This window comes from Pleurodeles waltl, chromosome 6 (genome assembly GCF_031143425.1).
Source record: "Pleurodeles waltl isolate 20211129_DDA chromosome 6, aPleWal1.hap1.20221129, whole genome shotgun sequence".
NCBI lineage: Eukaryota > Metazoa > Chordata > Amphibia > Caudata > Salamandridae > Pleurodeles > Pleurodeles waltl.
The window spans coordinates 664,317,396-664,339,693 of NC_090445.1; the positions used below are offsets into that span (position 1 = coordinate 664,317,396).

Below are 22,298 nucleotides of genomic sequence, written 5' to 3' on the forward strand. Positions count from 1 at the left end.
TCATATATGCTTGTCTCTAGAGTGGGCTGAGGTCGATGGACGAGCTTTCTTAGCCAAGAAGTAAGAAGGAGGTGTGGCTGTCTAATGTAGAAGAATGTGCGTGTGGAGCATTTACTGTGGATAAATGGAATAGGTGTCTAGAGATTGGCCGTGTGTTAAAGGTTGTGAAGCAAATGGTGGTGGAAGTGGGACTTAGGGAGAGTACTATTGATCCTCCCGTGAGACCATTTGTGAAGGTGTTGGATGAGTTGACACTGTGTGCCAAGGCAGTCATCATGAAGCATGATAAGTTTGTACCACCAGAGGGATTGAAAGAGAAGATCATTAACATAGCACATGAGGGACATTTGAGGCAAACGGTGACCAAAAACAAAAGAGCAAGGGAAAATTTCTTGTGGCCAGAGATGGATGACCAAATCACACTGTGTGTAGAAAATTGTAACATGTGCAAAGAGAGTGAAAAGAGTCTCAAAACAGGAGTCCAGGCTGTACAAGGTCATGTTCAGGACCCAGGCAAACCATGGAGCACAGTTTGTTTGGATTTTATAGGGCCTGTGAAAAGTGTGAGATATGTGAGAAGTCAAAAATGCATTGGTAATGGTAGACGTACATTCCAAATTGTAAAAAGTTAATTTTTTGAAAGCGGTGACTAATTGATCTACCATTAAAACCAGAGAAAGTGTGTTTTGGGGGAAGGATTCCTCAGCTGCTGATCACAGATAATGGGACTCAACTCACTTCACAGGAGATAAGATGATATTTTGGAAGGAGTGGAATAAAAATACATTGCACTGCACTGTACAACCCCCAGGCCAGTGGGACGGTTGATAGGGCCAACCTAATGGTTAAAGGTGTGATGTTAATGGAGAATCAAGGGGGGAGGGGATTTGGAGAAAATGTTGAATAAGATGGTGTGTGTGATGTTAACGGCGATTTAAGGGGGGGCTGATGTAGAGGAAACAGTGAATAACATGGTGAGGTCACATCATACCACAGAGAACAGTGTGACCAAAACATTACTGTTTGAAAGGATGAGAGAGAGAAAGCTGGGCACAAAGATGTCCCCAGCATGGTTGATGAATAACGGCAGCGAGGTAAGGAATAATAAGGAGGGATGGTGTGTCTGGAGGGATCATCAAAGTGGGTGATTGAGTGAAGGTGAAACATGGCAGTGAGTGAGTGGGGGGTAGTCTAACTTTTGGGGTCCATTCAAAATAAAGGAGATGCATGAGGGGTATATTGAGTTTGTGAATAGAAACAAATGGAATCACCACAAGGTGTCATTATACCAGAGAGGGGATTGTGACGATGACAAGGAGAAACCCAGCCAAGCGAGAATCACCAGTTTCATGTTGGTGGATAATGAGGAATTGGAAAGAAATTCTGGAGATGACATGAGAAGGAGTGAAAATGGTGGAGGGGGTGTGAAAGAGGGAGTTTATGGCAATGCTGATTCTTATTTGGGTGTATATGAGGTACACCATCAAAGATGGAACAGACTGTCTCATAATTTAAAGGATTATATGCAAAATAGTTCTAGACTTAATGCTAATTCATTGTACTTTGAGAAATACTAATGTTATATTCATGTGCACTCAGGAAGTTTAGTTCTGTTAATTATTTTTGTGTTTTGTGCATTCTGATCTTATGTATTCATTTAATTGTTGGGTGGAAAGGAAGGAAATGTATAGTAATGTGTGTCTTTAAAGTTTTGGAATCTTTGATCTGTTCCTTCAATTACAGCAGTGTCTGAGAGAAGTGGAGATTCTATTTTAGACAGTTGATATATGGCTGGCAAAAAGGGTGTCCTGTTAATCCAAGTTTTTGAAATAAATATTTTATGTCTTTATTGGAACCAGTGCTCTTCATTACCACAGGGTCCCAAGGGCCTGACAAGGCTCAGATATGGAGGCCGTCTGCCCCCCCTCCCCATTAATTGTAGTAGTGGACCTAGGGGATGGGGTTCCCAGTGCCTAACATGGCACGAGGAGGGGGCTGCATATATATATAGAGAGATATATATATAGATAGATATAAATATCTATATATACATACATATATATATAGATATATATATATATGTATATATATATATATATATATATATATACATATATATATATATATACATATTCAGTTAAAAAATAAAAGGTTACAGGGACGTCACAGTTAGGGTCATATTTTACTCACGCAAATGTTGCAGTGGTATTATCAAGGATGTCATAGAAGATGTTATGAGTGATGTAATATGTGGGGTAATTAGCAGTGCATGGCGAGGTCGTGAGTTACAGTTACTTTAGGGCATGAGTCATAGTTACTTGAGATAACCATAACGACAACTGCTGAATTTCTATGGTTTTGTGTGAGTAACATATGAACCTAATTATAACGTCCCTGTAACCTTTGGATGTTTAAGTGAATTTCCATGTTTTTTATCATTCTAGATCCTAACTATAACGTCCCTGCAACCTTTGTTTTATTCGGTGAATTGCTAGGGCTTTTTTTAACGTTAAGTAATATTTAATTACTTTACGTTAATCCGACCACCGCTGCACATGGCCCAAATTCTCCAGTGCCTGCCCAACTATTTTAAGGGAAAGGGGGGCCACCCCACTCCCTGGCCCGATTTTGTCCCCAGGGACAACCATTCTCATGGGCCCAGCCAATGAAGTGGAGGGGGGCCGTGTGATCCCCCTGCCCGTGCTGACTTTGGCCACAGGGACCCCATCCCCTGGGGCCTTGCCAGTTGTTAAAAAGGGAGATGGCCACACCACCCCCCTTCCCAGGCCGATCCCCAAGGGCCAGGCCATTATTAAAATGGGAAGGACTTACGCCCCCTCCCCAGGCCGATTTTGGTCCTGGGGACCCAATCCCCCAGGGCCCGGCCATTTGTTCTGGCCTCACCCAGGGAACCCAGTGTTCATTAATGGAGACCCTGGGGGAGCCTGAATGCCCCTGTGGTCCTAGCCGCCTACCAGCCTCCTGCATGTGGGAGCCGGCATTGCTACCCGCATGCAGGAAGATGCAAGAATACACCTCCCTGATCCTTTAATGTGTTTCCCTGCCTACATGATAGCGGGCAGAGAAACAGATGAAAACTCCACTCCCAGCAAGCAGGAGCAGCTCCTGTTTGCTGGGAGCAGAGTTAGGGCCTCATTACGAGTTTGGCGGTCTTCAGACTGCCAAACTCCTGGTTGCGGTTGGACCGCCGCACTCCTGGTGGCCCGACCACCGGATTACGATCCTGGTGGTCGGACTGCCAGGAGACCACCGCCTGCGCTGGGATCAGGGATCCGGGCGGGTTGGCAGAGGTCAAAGTCATGGTCAGCTACTGCAGTGCCGAGTGCTTTCCACCAGCCTTTCCATGGCAGGGTCCCCGTCATGAAAAGGCTGACAGACAGGCAGTGCTGGGGGCCACAGGGGGACCACTGCACTGCCCATGACCATATCGTCGGTAGTGCAGGGCCCCCCGACCAGCATCTTTGGGATGCGCACTATCTGCTATGGCAGACTGCACATTCTGAGGGTGCTGTGTGCGATGGCATTGGTGGCCAATGCCACCGTACTGTTACTCCGTGCTGACTGGCACAAACATTGTAATATGATAGTTTATGCTAGTCATCCTTGACGGCTGCCTCACCACCACCGCATTGGAGCTGTGGTGGCTCAACCGCCCAACTCGTTATGCGGCCCATACAGTTTGCTCTCACTTCGTGGGAGCTGCCACAGCTTCTGACAAGTGAAAACAAATTGTTATTTCCTGAGGGTGGGCAGGAGCCGGCCCTGGAGTGTGGGAGTCCCCAGGGCCATTAATGGCTCCAGGAGGTGGGGCTTCACTGCCCCACTCCTTTAATTTACATGGGCTGGCCTCTGTGAGGTGGTGGATCCTGGGGCCGTTTATGGCCTGGGAATGGGGGCACGCTGCTTGCCTCCCAGTTTTAATTAAACTTCTGGCCCCGGTAAGGTGGTGATCCCTGGGACCTCCCCTGCACCGATTTTAATTTTGCACGGGAGGTGGTGCTCCCTGCAGCTTAAAGAGCCACAGGAGGGGGGGGGGGGCAATGCAGTCCCCCTCCATATTTGTAAGCATGCCCCAGGGTGGTGGTGGTCCCCGGGGGTTCATAGGAGCTTTAGGAGGGGGGCATTGTGCGCCCCCTCCTTTATTTTTAAATCCTGCATACCATCGGGGAGCTGGCCCACAAGCTGGCTAAGGTGCGGGAGATCGTACTTGCATTTTCTGGATTTGCTGATTTTCTGTGATTTTCAGTGAAAAGTTCCCATAATGGCTGCCAGATATTTCCGGTTGAAATGTTGGCAGTCAATCAGATCTCAGCATGAGAGCTCCAGGATCCGCTGAGCCTCCACGTCACTAGATATACAAATCTGGTTTTCCTTTAAATACTATAAAACTACTGAATGGATTTATACCAAATAACAGAAAGCATGACCTACACACCATGATCTAGCTTTCTGCCAAATTTGGTGTAATTGCGTTCAGCAGTTTGGGCTGTGGTCATGTCTAAATAAATATATAATATATAATTTATAATTTATAATTTATAATTTATCATTTATAATTTATAATAATATATATTGCCTATAGGCAGTCGCCAGTAGGTAGCTATAGTTAGGACTTAGTTTCCATAGGAAAAAGCATTTTTTGGAATTGGCTATATCTTTGGCACCATTTGATGAATCTTCACAAAATGTTCCAAAAAAAGTGCCCTCTAGAGTCTTGTTTTGTATGGGACATTTCGGGATGATCCAGCAAGCGGGGACGAAGAAAAAAAGGGGTGGTGCGTTTCCACAGTTAATTCCCATGGACTATTTAGACACGCCTGCAGCCCAAACTGCTGGACGGAATTACAAAATGGTAGCTTTTGGTCCGTAGGTCACCCTCTTTTTTTTTGGTCTAAATCCGTTTAGTAGTTTTTTAGCTATTCAAAGGAAAATAAATGTGTATATCTAGGGCTGCAGATCCAGGGAGATCTCCTGCTGAGATCTGATTGGCTGCCAACACTACGAACCACCCAATGCTTCAGCTGAGTCCCCCTCAATTTTTTTTTTTTAAAAGAATGTATGTATACCCTAACCCCTTAACCTTGGTTCAGGGTTTTTTTTTTAAATCACAGAGAAATCCGTGGCTGGATCTGCATATTTTGCTGTGTGATTTAAAAAAAAGAAAAATGCAGCCTCATTTGTTTCTAAATACTTTTGTCACCATGGTGGGCCAGGTCCCAGGGGCCTTGTCAAAACATAATGGAGGAGGGCACACAGGGCCCCCCTCCTAGGGCTTATGAATCCTCAGCAACCACCACCTCGCCAGGGCTGAAGAAACTAATATTGGGGGTACACATTTTTTTAAAATATAGCCCAGGGGAGGTGGAGGTCCCCGGAGGCCGGGAGGTCCACGTGGCCCCCGCTTTATTTCATTGTTGTGGCCAGAAGGAGGTGGTGGACCCCAGGGCCCAGGGGTCCACGCCTACATGCTTTATTTTAATCTTATTGCCTGAAGGAGATGGTGGTCCTCAGGGCTATGGAGAGGTTCATTGCAGCCACCCGCTTCATTGTAATGTTGTAGCCCAGGGGAGGCGGTGGTACCCAGTGCTCGGAAGAAGGTCTGTGCAGCCCCCCATATATTAATTTAACGTATCCCCAGGCAGGTGGTGTTCCCCTGGGCCGGGGGGGGGGGGGGGGTTCCACGTGACCCCTCTCGCAATTGTCATTATGTTGCCTAAGGGAGGTGGTGGTCCTGGGGCCTGGGGGGGTCAGTGCAGCCACCCCCAGGTCCCAGGGCCTGGGGGGTCTGTGCAGCCCCCCATATATTTATTTATTGTTGTCCCTGTGAGGTGGTGGTCCCCGGGACCCAGGGGGTTTCACACGGTCCCCCATAACTTTTTTATTATGTTGCCCCGGGGAAGTGGTGGTCCCCTTAAATAGATATTTATGGTTGCCCCAAATATATATAAATATATATAAAAATATATAAATAAATATATTTAAGGTTAAGCTCCAAACACTGCACCACGCACAGCCTTTGGCTGGGCGTGAGGTCGGATGATAATATGGGGTTGGCTGCAGGCCCTGCAGCCAACCCCTGCTGAGCCCAGTCAAAGTGGTAGTGCGTGGCACAGGGTTGGTTGGTTATAGGGAGTTGGCCGCAGTTCCTGGCCGCAAGCGAGGTCCTGCGGCCTACCTCCACCATGCACAGCCTTTGGCCATGCACTGCCCTCATTGGATTAATGTATAATAATGAAAATTACTTTACGTTAAAAAAAAAACATAGAAATTCACTGGAAAAGACAAAGGTTATAGGGACGTTATAGTTAGGAAATAGAATTTAAAAAAATATAGAAATTCACTTAAAAACACAAAGATTACAGGGACGTTATAGTTAGGCGCCCCCTACTATTTTTGCCCGGCAATGCCCCTTTGACCTGGCGCACTCGGGGGCCACAGCATTTACAACGTGGGAGGCCACTTTTTTTTTAACTCATAGCGAAATCCGCAGATCCAGCAGCGAATTTCAGTGTAATTTTTAAAAAATGCTTTTAAGCCTTGGGGAGTCCAAGGGGGAACCTGGACCAAGGCTAGGGTGTTAGGGTATATATGCCCTGCACTTTTTTCTTTTTTAATGTTTTTTTAGGGGACTGAAGCTGAGTCCCAAAATGGCTGCCAACACTTCTTCTTTTAAGTATTGGTAATCAATCAGATCTCAGCAGAAGACCGCCCTGGATCCGTGGCCCTAAATAAACAAATATATTTTCCCTTTAATATCTCAAAAACTGTTTAACAGATTTATACCAATAAAAAGGGTGATCTGCGGACCAAAAGTTACCTTTTTGTCCAATTTGGGGTAAATCTGTCCATCGATTCTGGCTGCAGATGTGTCTAAAGAGTCTTTGGGAATGAACATGGGAAACACACTTCTTTTGACCACCCCTTTTTCTCGGCCCCCCCCTTGATGGATCATTCGGAAACTTTCCATTCACAAGATTCAACTTCTTTTTGGAAAATTTCGTGAAGATTCGTCAAACTGTGCTAAAGATATAGGCAAGTCAAAAAATGCTTTTTCTCTGGAAACCAGGTTCTAACTATTCCTACTTACTGACGACCACCAATAGGTAACATATATATATATATATATATATATATATATATATATATATATATATGTGTGTGTGTCAAGTATACTACACATATGCTTAACTAAAAATGCTTACTGTGATGGTATGGTTCTGCACTATTTTTGCTCCAATATTATGGTAGCACAATATTAAAAATGCATAGTATCACCATAGCCCCCTAAGTAACAAACAGTGACTGATAAGACAAATAAGTATTTCCTACATTTATCTAGGGTTGCAGGTCAATATGTGCAATATTGTGGCTCTGTCTTTTACATCATCCGTAACATTCCTGCAAACACGGGGTTTTACTAGACAACACTTGTTTACAATAATAGTTGTTTACATATTTTTGTGATCTAATGCAGTTGTTCGTTTTAAATTAAATATTAATTGTAGGCACTCATTTATCATATACTGGACTGTACTTCATTCTGCTAGGACAGCAGCTCATCTGAAGGCACTGAAGCTTTGCTATGCGGGCACATGTTCAATACGCCTGGACGCAAAAAAAAATTAATTTTCAAAACAAATTATGAAAGCAGGAGGTTGTTTTTGAAATATATATATATATATAAATATATAGTTGACGTGCAGGGAGTTTCCTTCCATGGTGTGGAGGTCATTTATTTGTTTTGACTGACTTCCTACTGTCAGTCGTGCAGTCTGTCAACGGTTTCCGCTGGAGTAGCCAGCGGATGCTCTGTCAGCAAAAACATGGCGGCACCACTCACCCATCCCCCCGACTCTAAACGTAGTGGGGGAACTTCAAGTTTGGCAGCCAGGGTCTTCCATATTATAAATAAGGCCCTTAGCCTTTTTGCAATTTCTAACATTTATTATGGAATTCAAAAACATTTTTCGGCAATCAGCCAGCATGTTTTGCAATAACCTCAGGTACGCTGTCTCCTTTATCAAGGCTTACAGTTAGCAGTACTCTAATTCGAAATTGGTAAAGGAAAATCTGTAAGTACAGAATAGCAACATCCCTGTGCTCCAGATAAACTGACATGGTGGATGATATGATCATCTTTCATAGTAGTCAGTATCTGGGTGCTTCTTCATTGTACTGATCTGTAAAACATTCTAAACAATGTAAGAATTATCATTTGTGTCGTATTTATCTGGAAAATCTTCCAATCAATCTAAGAATGATCAATTGTTTAAATTTTCTTCATTAAAAGTGAACACCCTTCTAAACTTGTAACTCGAACACAGAAAGTGTTATAGTGTTTGTGTGTAATCTTTACGGTCACAGAATGCATCTTGTTTGTCACAGGTTAGATTGGAAACTGGTCTGCGGGCTGTGAGACTTTGGCTTAGACGTGGCTTGTGGTTCATTGAGTCGCTAGGTAGGAATGCCTCCCTTGAAGGCTATGTAAGCATGAATTCGGAGGGCTGCGAGACCACAAGAAGTGCAATATTCTGCAGAGTTCTGGGTGAAGCACAGTTGGGAGTCAAGAGGAATTACACCAGTGTATCTCTACTTCTGTAGTAAGGAAGAGGTAAGCAGCTATGCCAGAGGCCAGTTCCAGAGTCATTGACAAGGAGTGCAGTAATCAGACTCGTGTCAGCTGTGTGCTAGTGGCATAAGTAAGGTCCTGACTTTTCCAGAGGGGGTTAGTTTGTCTGTGTTGGGCTAAGAAGAGACAGGTGCTAGTGACGTGCTGCCTTGGAGCAGAACTGAGGGCCCTTGGCCCTGCCACACCTAGCATGAGTGGTAAGAAGAGGAAATCTTTGAAGGACATTTAACAGAGGTGGCCTGCCTTCCAGAAGGATGGACTGGAACCTCGGGACCAAAGTGCTAGACAGCCTGGCACTTGGCCCAGGGCCAAGCCTACCCCAGGCGGATTTCCCAGGCCATCTATGTCAAAATCCATCCTCACCAAGAGTGTATCACAAAGAATGAAACAAAGTCACTAGAACCCACAATTGCTGATTCCTATGCTGGCAGTAAGCGGGGAGCTCTCTCTGTGTCAGCATTCTACTGTACGGATAGCACCCCACGTGTGTGAGTTTAGGGCACTGAGTGGGATCCTCGTCTCAGCAAAGGGGCTTGGACCAGCTTACAATATTAGCACCTATCCATTAACAGAAGCCTTGTTTTTCCTATAACTGAATTCAGTGCATAGTTTAATATTTAGAGACTTCGATGGGACTGTCATTACATCTGCTTGTGATACTCATTGATGCTAGCTGTACCCCTTTACTGAGCTATCACCCCAGAGCAGTTGTAAGGTTCTTGGGGCATATTTACAAGCCTCTTGCGCCTCCTTTGCCACCATAGGGTCATTTTTTTTCACACTAAGAAGGCATTGTGGAGGCCCCTACCATGTGCAATATTTACAAAGTGCCACAATGCATGCATTGTGCCACTTTGTAACCCCTTGCACCTGGTATAATGTATGCAAGGGAGAGCTCCCACGCAGGGAGGCCCAAAATATCATGTAAATTTCACTGCTCCATTTTTTCCTTCATTTTAACACCTGCTCAGGCAAGGCGTTAAAGTGACACTCCCATAATAACCTATGGGCCTCCCTGTGCTATGGTGGACTCGCGCAATAATTTATGGCGCTAATCCAGCAAAACTCCACAATAGCATCATAAATTATGACGCTATTGTGCTAACGTGTACCATGGTGCACTGTATAACAAATACAGTGCTACCATGGTGACGTTGGGGGGTGCACAGGGTGACGCAAGAAAAGTGGTGCATCAGAGCTGATGCGTTGCTTTCTTGTAAATATGCCCCTACGTATGTTCATGCATAAAAATGGTTTGTGTCCCTGAAATGCGAGCTTTACACTGAGGCCGGAAGTGAAGTCCCTCCTGTACAGATTAGTGCACCAAAGATAGACTGCCCAAGGGGTTGCTATCGCAACTAATGGAAAACCAGGGCCACATTTAAACCATGAGGGACTTGGACCTTGGCCCGCCTCCATCGAAGAGAACAGCGACAGGATGGCAGCTTTCCAGGTAACTATGGAGCACAGGCCCTGTATGCCTGGAAACACTGAGTTCAAACTGTTTCTGCTTCCATTGTCCCAGTCTGGAATAAACTTGGCAGTGGATTTGGGATGGTGCTTCCTTCTCGGATTTTTATAAGTAACGTAGAACATTTGTGTTCCGCCTTTTCTGTAAGTATTTTAATGATTTTAAAGTCTCCTTTTAATTGTGAAGTTACCTTAGCCTTTGTAGGCAAAGGATCTGTTTTAGAATAAAAGCATTCTTAGACACACGTCTAGCCTTGTTCAGGCGTACAGTATAGAAAACATTACAATGAACACGCATATAAAGAACAATCAGAAAAGCAAATGAGTGCTGTCAGATTCTATCACACCAAACAGACCCGATGTTTATTCCAAGCCTAAGCCGGACGTAAGAAAGGAACTCTGCATGTGGACCCAGACCTTATCTTTCAATGTTGCTGGGTAGATTTCAAGGCTTCGTCCGGTGTTTTTCAGGTGAGGCTGCTTGGGCGAGAAGGATTGTTCGTGCCCCCAGACAGCAGGGCAGGAAGAAGGATTGGACCTGCTGTTGTGCTGACAGCAACACTTCCACTTTTTCTAGTACAGCCGCGGGTTACCACACGACACTACAAACCCGCTTCGACCTGGCAGTAATCGCCTAGTAAGGGTAAAATGCTTTCTCGAAAAATAATCGCATCAGCAATACTTGGTGTCACCAGTCTCCCACCAGCAGCTTAGGTCAACTTGGGATAAGTGAAGTGACTACCTGCGTGGTCCCATGGACTAGGGGACAAGTGGGCACATCCACAGAATGAAAGGAGATCCTGCAGAGGATGAAGAAACAGTGGCAGCGGAGGAACTAACAGTGGAATGTTGCCTCTGTGAGGAGGGACAACTTCACACAACAGGCACAGGGCAGGTTTCCGCAAATATATATATATTTTTAGTTCTACTTCTGTTCTTTAGAGCAGGACAAGCATCCATAATAAAAAAAAACGTAGTACATAGATAGAGGGCCCAAGCTCTTTATGGCCCCACACAGGTTAAAGTTGACAAGTGTCCATCAGAGAGCAGAAGGCGCGCGCGCACACACACACACACACAATCTCTCTCTGTCTCTTTATCTCTCTCTCTCGTGCGACAGCTACAGCACAGACTGCAAAGGCTCAAGCTTCCATCATACATTTCTAAGAGGCACAGCACGTTTCCCTTCCAAGTCTCAGGGAGCATCAACGCACGGCTCCTTCGCACACAGCATGGGCAGAGAAAGGGCAGCACCGTGCCCATTTCTCCTGCTTGGATTAGCAGACTTCCTGGCTCCATGCTCATTCACTCATTGGCCTCTCAACGGAAAGCTGTTGTACATTAGTCATTTTAGATCTCTGTTCTACATTAATTTTTGCCTTACCTCATCTTCCGAAGAATCAGAGACGTGAAAACAGCTACATGACCGGGTCATTATCCACCGCTTGCTGTGAAGCCTTCCGCCCTGGAGGGGAGAGAGTGAAGGTATAGCATCAGAATGTGCTGCAAATTAAAAAGGGTGATTTGGAAGAGGTGTTTGAGGGCCCACGCGCTGGTAAAGCATGGCTGTTGTCGTTGGCAGACCGCTGTGCTGTCTCGAGCTGGGATACAGAGTATTAATGGTCAGGTGTGAGGTGCAGTGGTGGGGCTATGAGTGATCACTAGTGCTGGAGAGGCAGTGGTGCTGCAGGTGTTAACGTGATGTTTAATAAATAAATAAGGTGTGTATGGTTAACATGTATGGGTCATGCATTATATACTTGAGCTGTATTTAACATGATGAAGCTTTTCAAGTTGCATTAACTACTTGTCAAGTTGCACTGACAGCTGAAGAAATGTGGCTCTTTAAAAGTGAAATGGAAAGTTTCTACGTGCAAGTTTTGCTCTATAGTGGCTCTCTTTTTGTAACACGGTGGACAATGTGATCTATTCTGTGGGGCTGTTTATTCGTGTCAAATAAAACATGCTTTGAAGGAAGCTTTCCAGACTTATTCATGTACTATTACAAATGTCCAAGGCTGTTCCTGCTTTCAGCCATAATTTTTTTTAATTCATTTTACTAGTTTAATTGGTTAGTCGTGTAATGTCACTTCCCTTTGTATGTAGGTTAGAGATATTCCTAGACTATTAGTTTTGGGAGGGTTTCTAGAGTAAGTCTTGTTAGACCTGTCTGCCTTAGGGTGGTCTTCCCCTAAACTTTTTGCCTTACTCCTCCATATTTTCTGATCTAGTTTTTTTGGTCTTAGGTTTCTGTGGACTTTACTAGTGCTAACCGGTGCTAAAGTGCATGTGTTAACTTCTTAAAGCATAGTAACATTTGTTTCTCCCCATTTGGCATATTTAATTTAATATACAATTTACTTGTAAGTCCCTAGTAAATTGCTACAACATGTGGCCACAGCCTGTAAATTACTTGCTACTAGTGGGCCTGCAGCACTGATTGTGCCACCCATTTAAGTATTGTTTTACAAGCCCCAGGCCTGCCATAGCAGCCTATATCTGCAGTTTTGAACTGCCATTTCGACCTGGCAAACTAAACTTTTTGCCAAGTGCACACCTTCCTTTTAATATAAATGTCACCCCCAGTATAGGCCCTAAAAGGCCCACACAGCAGTGTGCAGTGTATTTAAATAGTAGCACAAGTATGTATACATTTTAAATGTCCTGATAGTGAAAAAACCCTAAATGAGTTTTCTTACTATTACAAGGCCTACCTCTCCCATATAACATTGGTGTTATTTTATTACATTTAATAGGAATGAATTCCAAATGGGAACAGGTGAACAATTCTTGTTTGATGTCTTTGGGATTGTAATGAGAAATCCTCTTTTATGGTGAAGTCGGATCTTAAATTGCAATTTTGAAAATGCTACTTTTTGAAATTTGACACTTTCATGCCTTAGCCATTCAATGCCTTCAGCTTGTCCCTGGGCCACATGACTAGGTGTAGTTGGCAATTGGACTTTGTGTATTCCTCCCAAGCAGCCACACAAAATAGAAAGCTTAGGTGTGCATGATTGGGCCATCTCTGACAGGATGGGAGGGCGGAGCTGGGTACAGCACCACTTGCACCTGAATAGGCTGTGTCTTGCCTTCACATAATGGGCTGTATATCCCATGTAGTTTGGAGCCAGGGCAGGGGAAAGAGTAAACATGTGCACTTCAATCAGAAACCTCTAGAAGCTTCTCCCACTTCAAAGGGCGGCACTAGGTATAAATATTGGACGTCAGACACCAGCCCCTCAGTACACTGCTGAACCTGTGGAAGACTTTGCCAGGAAAAAAGACTGCTGTGCCGCTGAAAGGACTGCCACTCTGCTGGACTGCTGTCCTGAAGTAATGATGTGCTGACTTACTACCCTGCTGCCCTGCTGCTCTCTTTACTGAGAAGAACTGAACCTGGAACCTGTACCCAGGACTTCCAGAATGACTCCAAGGGCTAGTCCCTTGTAACCAACAATTCTGCATCTGTAAGTCCTATTGTACCAGGTGGAGCCACCCCAGGCCTGGATCCTTGGAAGTAGGCCTGAAGGTGCTCTGCCAACCTGTGGTCCCAGGAGGACCAATACATCTCCTCTGCTGTGCGGCACAACCCAGAAGAGAACTGACACATATCCTCTGCTACATGGACTTTCCAAGTGCCAGGATTTGGCATTGGCTTCACAGCACCAGTCTCATCAGAACCGCTGCTGTGCAATGTACCCCCGATTCAGGCCCTCGCATCTCAAGCCCCTCATCATTGGCACCTTGACGACAACGCAGGGCTCCGCATCGCAAGCCTCGCACCTTCTTCTGAACTATCCGATGTTTGACGCATCCTCAACACAGGACTCTGCATTGCAAGCCCCTCTCTTCAACAGTCTCCTCAGCGATGACACAGTACCCTGCATCGCAACCTCTGAGCTTCTCGGAACTGACACCCCATGATGTATCTCCTTGCCTGGATTTTGCATCACAACTGCTGCATCAGGTATCATCTGCTTGGGACTCGGCATCTCTTTGCAACCAGGATTAGGGTACTGTGTTCAGCAAACCTAAGTGGGTCCCTGTAACCAGCCTGCACTCCCTTGCAGGCAGCCTGAACTTGTGACTTTGTCCCGGTCTAGCGTGACCAGATATTCACAGTTGACAATTTGTGCTTTTGGAGCTATTTTCACTAAAATCTTTAAACTTGTATATCATTGGTTCCACTGATTGGATTTTTGTTATTTTGGTCTTGTTTTATTTATTAAAATGTTCTCTATTCATCTAATTTAGTGTAGGATCTTCTTTGTGTTGTGGTTTCACTTTATTACTGCTTGAAATTCTGCATAAATACTTTACACATTGCCTCTAAGTTTAGCCTGACTGCTCTGTGCCGACCCACCAGAGGGTTGATGACAGGTTCATTTGGGGTTTGCATGTGAGTTCGCCCTGACAAGGACTGTGGTTGCTGCTTGAGTAGGATTTCACCTCCCCTCAAACATCAACCCAATGTCTTACAAGTCTGTTTTATATAATAGAATTTCTACAGTGTTGGTTGGTTTCTGTCAATGTATTTTTAATTTGTACAGCCCATGGTGCCACTTCATGCTATGTCAAGGGCATAATTCTCTACTCCTGAAACCCCATAGCATGTGCTGTCTTTGGAATGTTTGCCAAATTTTCCCTTGCTTTCATACTGAGTAGTCTCTATGTCAGGCTGTAATTTAATTCAATTTTGTTGATCTTGGTTGTTACAGGGTGGCTGATAATGTGCAAATGGTCCACCTTTTTTACATTGGTTATTGTTGCGTAAAGACTTACTCTCAGTTGATGCAGGGTGTAAATGGGCAAAAATCTGATCCTTCTTTACATTCAGTGGCACTTACTACCTGAAGAATAGATCACAATTAACATATTGTAACAGTCATTGGGCAAAGGGTTGATCTTGGTTCATGGAGGTTGGCATTTACTGAGTACAGAATTCATCTTGATTTAGGTAAGATGCTCTAATTGGGTGTAGGGTTGAGCTCAGCAGTGCAGAGTGACTGGATAAAGAGTTGATATTAGTTTATTTGTTTGACTTTAACTGTGCAAATGGATGATCTATTGTAGAAGAAGGGTTGACCTATGTTTAGTATGCCTTGTCTATGGTGGACATTTTGAATTACTTGATGAGAAAATCAAGCCAAGTGTCTAGTCTGAAGGCAGCGTCTGACCTTGAGCATGTGTGAGCTGTTTCCAAGCCAACCTCCAGAGGGAACTCCCTGGAGCTGTCTCCTTACAGCTTCCTACAGCTTAGTGGTAAAAGTGTGTTTAAACACTTTTTATTGAAGGCTTCTGGTGCCCTTTTCTGTTTTTTTGTGGTTTTTTCAGGGGCTGCTCCTCCCCTATGGCCGAGGAGCATTGTCCCCCCGCCAGCAACAGCCGCTGCAAACGGTTTACAATGAAAGGATCATAAACTATGTTTATTATTCTTTTGTTATGAAAGTGGTGGGCCATGTGGGATAACGGGATAAGGGGAGTACACTGTGCACTCCCCTCAGTGCGCATGTGTGTTTGGCCGGCTATCTCGGCCCGGCCAAACACACATGCGCACTGTGTTCTCTCCAGCCCGGCACTGTGCTGCAGGGCTGGATAGAAAAGGTACAGGCTCCCAGTCTACCTGAGAGTGCCCTAGCTGGGGGTGAGTGTTTGCATTGTTCAGCACTCCGTTCATCATCCTTTTGAGTTGCTAATGTTGCCCTAAGTGGGAAGGGTATGCGCAGACGTGGATCCCTTGCTCACTGTGCCACTGGATTCAAGCTAGCCTGGCTGATGAAGGGTGATACCCTGAAACCGGTCCCAGGATGCTTGTTTCCGGTCCAGGGAGGACCTGGCTTGGCAGTTCGGGCTGGACTGTTCCCATGAGGAACAGGGTCAAGACCAGTGCTTAATTTGTAAATAAAAAGGTGCTGGTGCCCAAAGCCCTCGTCTGAAAAACGCAGTTGCTTCAATTAAATGAGCGAACACGGAATACTGAGGCGGCATAATGCTGAAGCCATCTGGGGCCTCTCTAATCCATATAAAGCCACTCCCTGCCCCTTCAGCTTACTCCTGCAGCTTTCTACTTTCTCACTTTGTGACGCTTTTTCGTTTTTCCCTTCTTCCGTCTGTCCCATATCTGTCTTTTGCTCGCAGCAAATGATTGAGGCAGAAGAATAAGCCCCAGCCCTCAAAAATAAGTGCCGGTGCTCAGCACCGGAAACAACAAGCACAAATTAAGCACTGGTTAAGACTGATTTGCATATGGCTGGGTCCAAACTGGGGTGGCATGGTGAGCAAAAGAACAATGGATTAAACCCAGATCTGTGACTGGGGGTGAGTGTTTGTATTGTTCAGCACTCCATCCATCATCCTTTTGTGTTGCTCATGTTTCCTCCAGCCCTTTCTTCACACCAGGAACAGAATTTGGGTTGCAAAAACTCTCCTACTGTGCTGCCTTTCCTCACTCAAGCAGCAAAGCTAAATTTACTGAGGGGTGAATATGTGTCCAGTCACTCAAGCAGCTGTGACAAGTTTCTTAGTTTCATGTGTGATGTGCTGCTCGAATCCAGGTTCTTTCTTTGATTTCTGGGACTTGTAGTCTTATTTTTCCCTTATAAAACAGGTCTACAAGTTCTAGAATTCAAAGAAAGAACCTGGACTAGGTTCTACTGGCTACAAAATGCTGGCTAGAGTGGCTCAGTTTTTCCACAGATATGTGTGGTGGTGGTCGATGCAATATACAGAGGTAGCGTCTGCTCACGAGCTCCGACCAGTATGGCAGGGTGTTCTCCAATGTTTGATTGTCAGTAGCAATAGCTATATATATATATATTCACTTAATTCTGAATTTACTCATACAAAACCATAGAAATTCAGCTATTATAGTTAGAGTTATTTCAAGTAACTATAAGACCTTCCATCTCTGCAGTGTGGAACCCCCCCCACGCGCTGAACACAGGACGATCCACTGCCTGTCATCACGCATCACCCAGAGACACACTTGGGCCATTCTCTTGTCTCCACTGCCACCACATCATCACCCCACAGCCGCTGAGCCATCGAACACCAACCCATAGCGTCTCAGCTGCATCCTCCTCAACCTCTGCTCCCTTCACAAACACACCACCGAACTCTGGGACCTACTGGACTCCTCCCACCCAGACATCACCTTCTTCACTGAAACTTGGACAAACCCAGCATCCGCACTGGACATCGCCATCGCCATCTCCAGAGACTACAAACTTTGCCACAAAGACCAGCTTGGCCAACATACACCTATCCTCTCTCCACTTGACAACCCACGCAGACGAACACTCCCCCCCTCATGGAGCACCTCCATTTTCAGATACACGCCACATCAACGCTCAGCTCTGTAAGCACATCGAGGACAACAACATCTTGGACACCTCCCAATCAGGCTTCAGAAGCAATCACAGAAGAAAGACTGCCCTCCTCGCCACCACAGATGACATCCGCTTGCTCCTCCACCCCGGCCGTACAGTAAATCTCATCCTACTGGACCTATTGGCCACCTTCAACACGGTTCCACACCTCACCCTCTGCTCCAGGCTCAACTCAGCCGGCATCCATGAAAAGGCCCTACAATGGATACGCTCCTTCCTGTCTGGCAGAACTCAGAGAGTCAGACTCCTGCCTTACCTGCCAGAACCTACGGAGACCAGCTGCGGAGTTCCACAGGGGTCCTCCCTGAGCCCCACACTCTTCAACATCTACATGGCACCGCTCGCATCCATCGTCAGGGACCACTGGCTGAACATTGTCTCCTACGCCGATGATACCCAACTGACCATGGACTGAAAACCCCACAACTGCCACGAAAAACGGGATGGAAGCCGTCGCCACCTGGATGAAGGACTGCTGCCTCAAGCTCAACTCTGACAAGACTGAGATCCTCATCCTGGGAACATCCACATCAGCCTGAACGACCCTCAGCAACTCCCTACCCCTCCTCCCCAACAAACAATGCACGCAACCTCGGCATCATCCTGGACTCATTACTCACCATGTCGCACCCTCCTGCTTTCACACACACACTAACTTCTCTGGATGATCTACAAATGGATCCCAAAGGACTGCGGCAAAAACCATAACCCATGCCCTGGTAACCAGCAGACTCGACTATGGCCAGGCCCTCTACGCCGGTACCACCCAGAAGAACCTGATGAAATTACAGCACATCCAAAACACCTCTACCAGACTCATCCTGGACATTCCCCGCTGCAAACATATCTCTAGTCAGCTAAGAGACCTCCACTGGCTTCCCATTGAGAAATGAATTAACTTTAAGCTCCTCGTCCACGCTTACAAGGCCCTCCATGACCTAGGACCCGCCTACCTCAAACACTGCATCACCTTCTACTCTCCCACCAGACCTCTCCGCTCCGCTCAACAAGCACTAGCCAAAGTACCTCGCATACATAAGGCCTCAGCTGGTGGAAGATCCTTCACCTACATTGCGGCAAAGAGCTGGAACACCCTGCCCCTGCGTCTCAGGCAGTCACCATTGCTACCTCAATTCAGAAGGACCTTAAAACCTGGCTTTTCATCTGAAGCTAAAAAGACAAACCCCCTTAGCACCTTGAGCTCCCTACAGGTGAGTAGGTGCACTTAATAAACCCTGATTTTATTTTGCTGCGGGTCTGGCTATGTCCATGCCCTGCAGCCAACCCCCATAACCACCGAACCCTCTACCACATATGGCCTTATGCCATGTGAGGCAGGAATTGGCTGCAGGGTCTGTCTCACTGGGTATGATGATAGGTCTGAGAGGGTGTCTCTGGGTGAGAGAGTCGGTGTGAGAGTGTCAGGCTGGGTGTGAGAGTGGGTGTGTGAGGGTCTGAGTCGGTCTGTAAGTGTGTGATGTCTGAGTAGGTCTGTGAGTGGGTGCATCAGTGTGTGAGTGGGTGTAGGAGGGTCTAAGTGGGTCTGTGAGTGGGTGCAGGTGTCTTAGTAGGTTCGTGAGTGAGTGCATGAGGGTCTGAGTAGGTTTGCGAATGGGTGGATCAGTGTCTGAGTGAGTCTGTGAGTGGGTGCCTCAGGGTCTAAGTAGGTCTGGGAGTGGGTGCGTGAGTGTCTGAGTAGGTCTGTGTGTGGGTGCGTGATGAACTGAGTGGGTCTGTGAGTGGATACATGAGTGTTTGAGTGGGTCTGTGAGTAGGAACCTGAGTGTCTCAGTGAGTCTGAAAGTGAGTGTATGACTCTGTGAGTGGGTGCATGAGTGCTTCTATGAGTGAATGATTTACTGTATGAATAAGTCAGTGAAAGTCTTTGTTTTTTTTGCCGATATTTGTAAATTCATCACAACATTACCCGGGGCCGTGCTGAGCATCGCAACGTATTCGTGAATATTGCCTGGTATGAACAAATATATTTTTAAGCTTATAATTTGAACCTTAAATAACCCTATATGACAGCCCTGGGGTTAGGGTACCTCCACCCTGACCCCTTATTCCACTTTTCATTTTATTTTTCAGCCCCAGGGTGGCCGGTCATTCACAGCAGTCCTATTGGTGCGAGCATTCGCAAATTCACCACGATAACCGTGAAAATGTGACGGATCAGCGGCCCTTGATATATAAATGTATTTCCCCTTTAATATCTCAAAAACTACTGAACAGATTTACACCAAATATGCAAAAGTGTAATCTGGGTACAGAATCCTACCTTTCTGACATGTTTGGTGTAATTCCGTCCAGCGGTTCGGGCTGTAGTCATGTTCAAAACTCCTATGGGAATTAGCATGGAAAACACACATTTTGTGACCACCCCCCACTTTCTCTGCCCCCACTAGACGAATCATCCCAAAACTTCCCAGTCACAACAAGAACCACTGGCACACTTTTTTGGGGGAAATTTTGTGAAGAACCGTCAAATATTGACAAAGACCAAGGGAAGTCAAAAAATGCTTTTTCTATGGAAACAAGGCCCTAACTATAACTACCTACTGGCAACCGGCAGTAGGTGTTTTCTCTCTCTCTCTCTCTCTCTCTCTCTCTCTATATATATATATATATATATACATACAAAAAAAAACAAAGGTCAATGGGATGTTATACTTAGGTTCAGATTTTGCACACACAAAACCATAGAAATTCAACTGTTATAGTTACAGTTATTTCAAGTAACTATAACTTGTGCCCTAAGGTAATTATAACTCACACCCTTCCCATGAACAGTTTTCTCATCAATAATTTTACTGCAAATGTTACAGTGATATTATCAGTGATGTCAAAGAAGATGTCATGAGTGATGTAATAACTGGGGTTATTAGCAGTGCATGGCTAGGGTGCGTGTTATAGTTACCTTAGGAGGACATATTTAATTTTAGCTTCTTTTTAGCCTAGTCCATGGTGACAATGATCCGACTGGACAAAACAAAGTCCTATTTCTATGTCTATGACCATCTCGGTTTTTCATTCTGAAAATCTGGACACCCTAGACTAGGTGAACTGAGTCTTTTACCCAGTCCCTCCACATACGCCTCTGACAGACCAGGAGAGGTAGGTCCATGAATTATGCACATCCTGAGCCTCGGCCAAGAAGAGGATTGTGAAAAGGGCTGGCTCTGAGGCGGTGCGACCAGTGCCATCGCACCGGGGGCTGACTTCGGGTGGGGTCACTGTGTTTGCAGGTGTAGTATGGTTTTTAAAGCACCTGCTGCAGCTTTCCTTGTCCCAGCAATTTTCAGGCAATAATAAATATGTCAAGATAACGCTGGTGATTAATGTTCTCCCTGGAGAGAGATCAGAGTTTTCTCAAGAGGTAGTTTTAAGGTAGTGCAGAGAGTTAATATGTCTGCTGCATAGAATGTGTACCATGCAGATCAAAAGTGCATTTGATGCAAATAGGTTAGTGGTTTACTACTTTTGTCAGACAGGTCCTTTTGTTTCTTGCAGTATATAAGTAGAAATCCTAATATAGAACAGTTAGCTATTAGCTGTCATCAAAGAACAGTAAGTATACAGCAAGGTGTAGATTAGAGGGTTATGATTTTTTTCCCCAGTCTTTCATTATCCTAACACTGCAAAAAGTATTTATCTGGGTAGAATTTAATTGTTATTATTAAAAAGAACCCCCCAACCATGGTTTTGCATTTTAAATTCTGAGTTTGTGCTTCTTCAGACCAAGCACTCTTAAAGTATGCAGCCTACCAGGATGGATGACATATGACTCCTACACCTTGTAGAGCTCTGTCTTGTGTGAAATTTCTTGTAGATGGATTTACACACTTACGACTGATTGTCTCTGTGCAACCTGTGTGTAATGTAAAGTGCAATGACACCCTACACTGTTATGAGTGGAGCTATAAAAACTAATTAAACGCATCTGAGAGAGAGTGGTCATGGAGACTTGAGGGGCACTGTTAAAGGGTGGTAGTGAGGGGATCTGTGGTGGAGGTGGTCTTTGGGTGGAACCTGTAGGAGGCTGGACTGGCTTGTAGTGAGTACCAAGGGGTACTTACACCTTGCACCAGGCCCAGGTATCCCTTATTAGTGTATAGGGTGTCTAGCAGCTTAGGCTGATAGATAATGGTAGCTTAGCAGAGCAGCTTAGGCTGAACTAGGAGATGCATGAAGCTCATACAGTACCACTAGTGTCATATGCACAATATCATAAGAAAACACAATACACAGATATACTAAAAATAAAGGTACTTTATTTTTATGACAATATGCCAAAAGTATCTCAGTGAGTACCCTCAGTATGAGGATAGCAAATATACACAAGATATATGTACACAATACCAAAATTATGCAGAAATAGCAATAGAAAGCAATGCAAGCAATGTACAGTCACAATACATTGCAATGAGAGCACATAGGTATAGGGGCAACACAAACCATATACTCCAAAAGTGGAATGCAAACCACGAATGGACCCCAAACCTATATGACCTTGTAGAGGGTCGCTGGGACTGTAAGAAAACAGTGAGGGTTAGAAAAATAGCCCACCCCAAGACCCTGAAAAGTGAGTGCAAAGTGCACTAAAGTTCCCCAAAGAGCACAGAAGTCGTGATAGGGGAATTCTGCAGGAAAGACACAAACCAACAATGCAACAACAATGGATTTCCAGTCGAGGGTACCTGTGGAACTAGGGGACCAAGTCCAAAAGTCACAAGCAAGTCGGAGATGGGCAGATGCCCAGGAAATGCCAGCTGTGGGTGCAAAGA

General features: G+C 45.3%; 1 protein-coding gene across 1 annotated transcript in view; it reads right to left on the reverse strand.

Moving 5' to 3' along the window:
- LOC138300127 (octapeptide-repeat protein T2-like) overlaps nt 1–22,298 on the reverse strand; it is a 65,922-nt gene that overhangs the window by 31,127 nt on the left and 12,497 nt on the right. The window contains exon 3 of the mRNA XM_069239055.1: nt 11,505–11,585. Coding sequence (XP_069095156.1) covers nt 11,505–11,555 — 51 coding nt within the window. The 5' untranslated portion in view covers nt 11,556–11,585. The remainder of the gene's footprint in view (nt 1–11,504; nt 11,586–22,298) is intronic.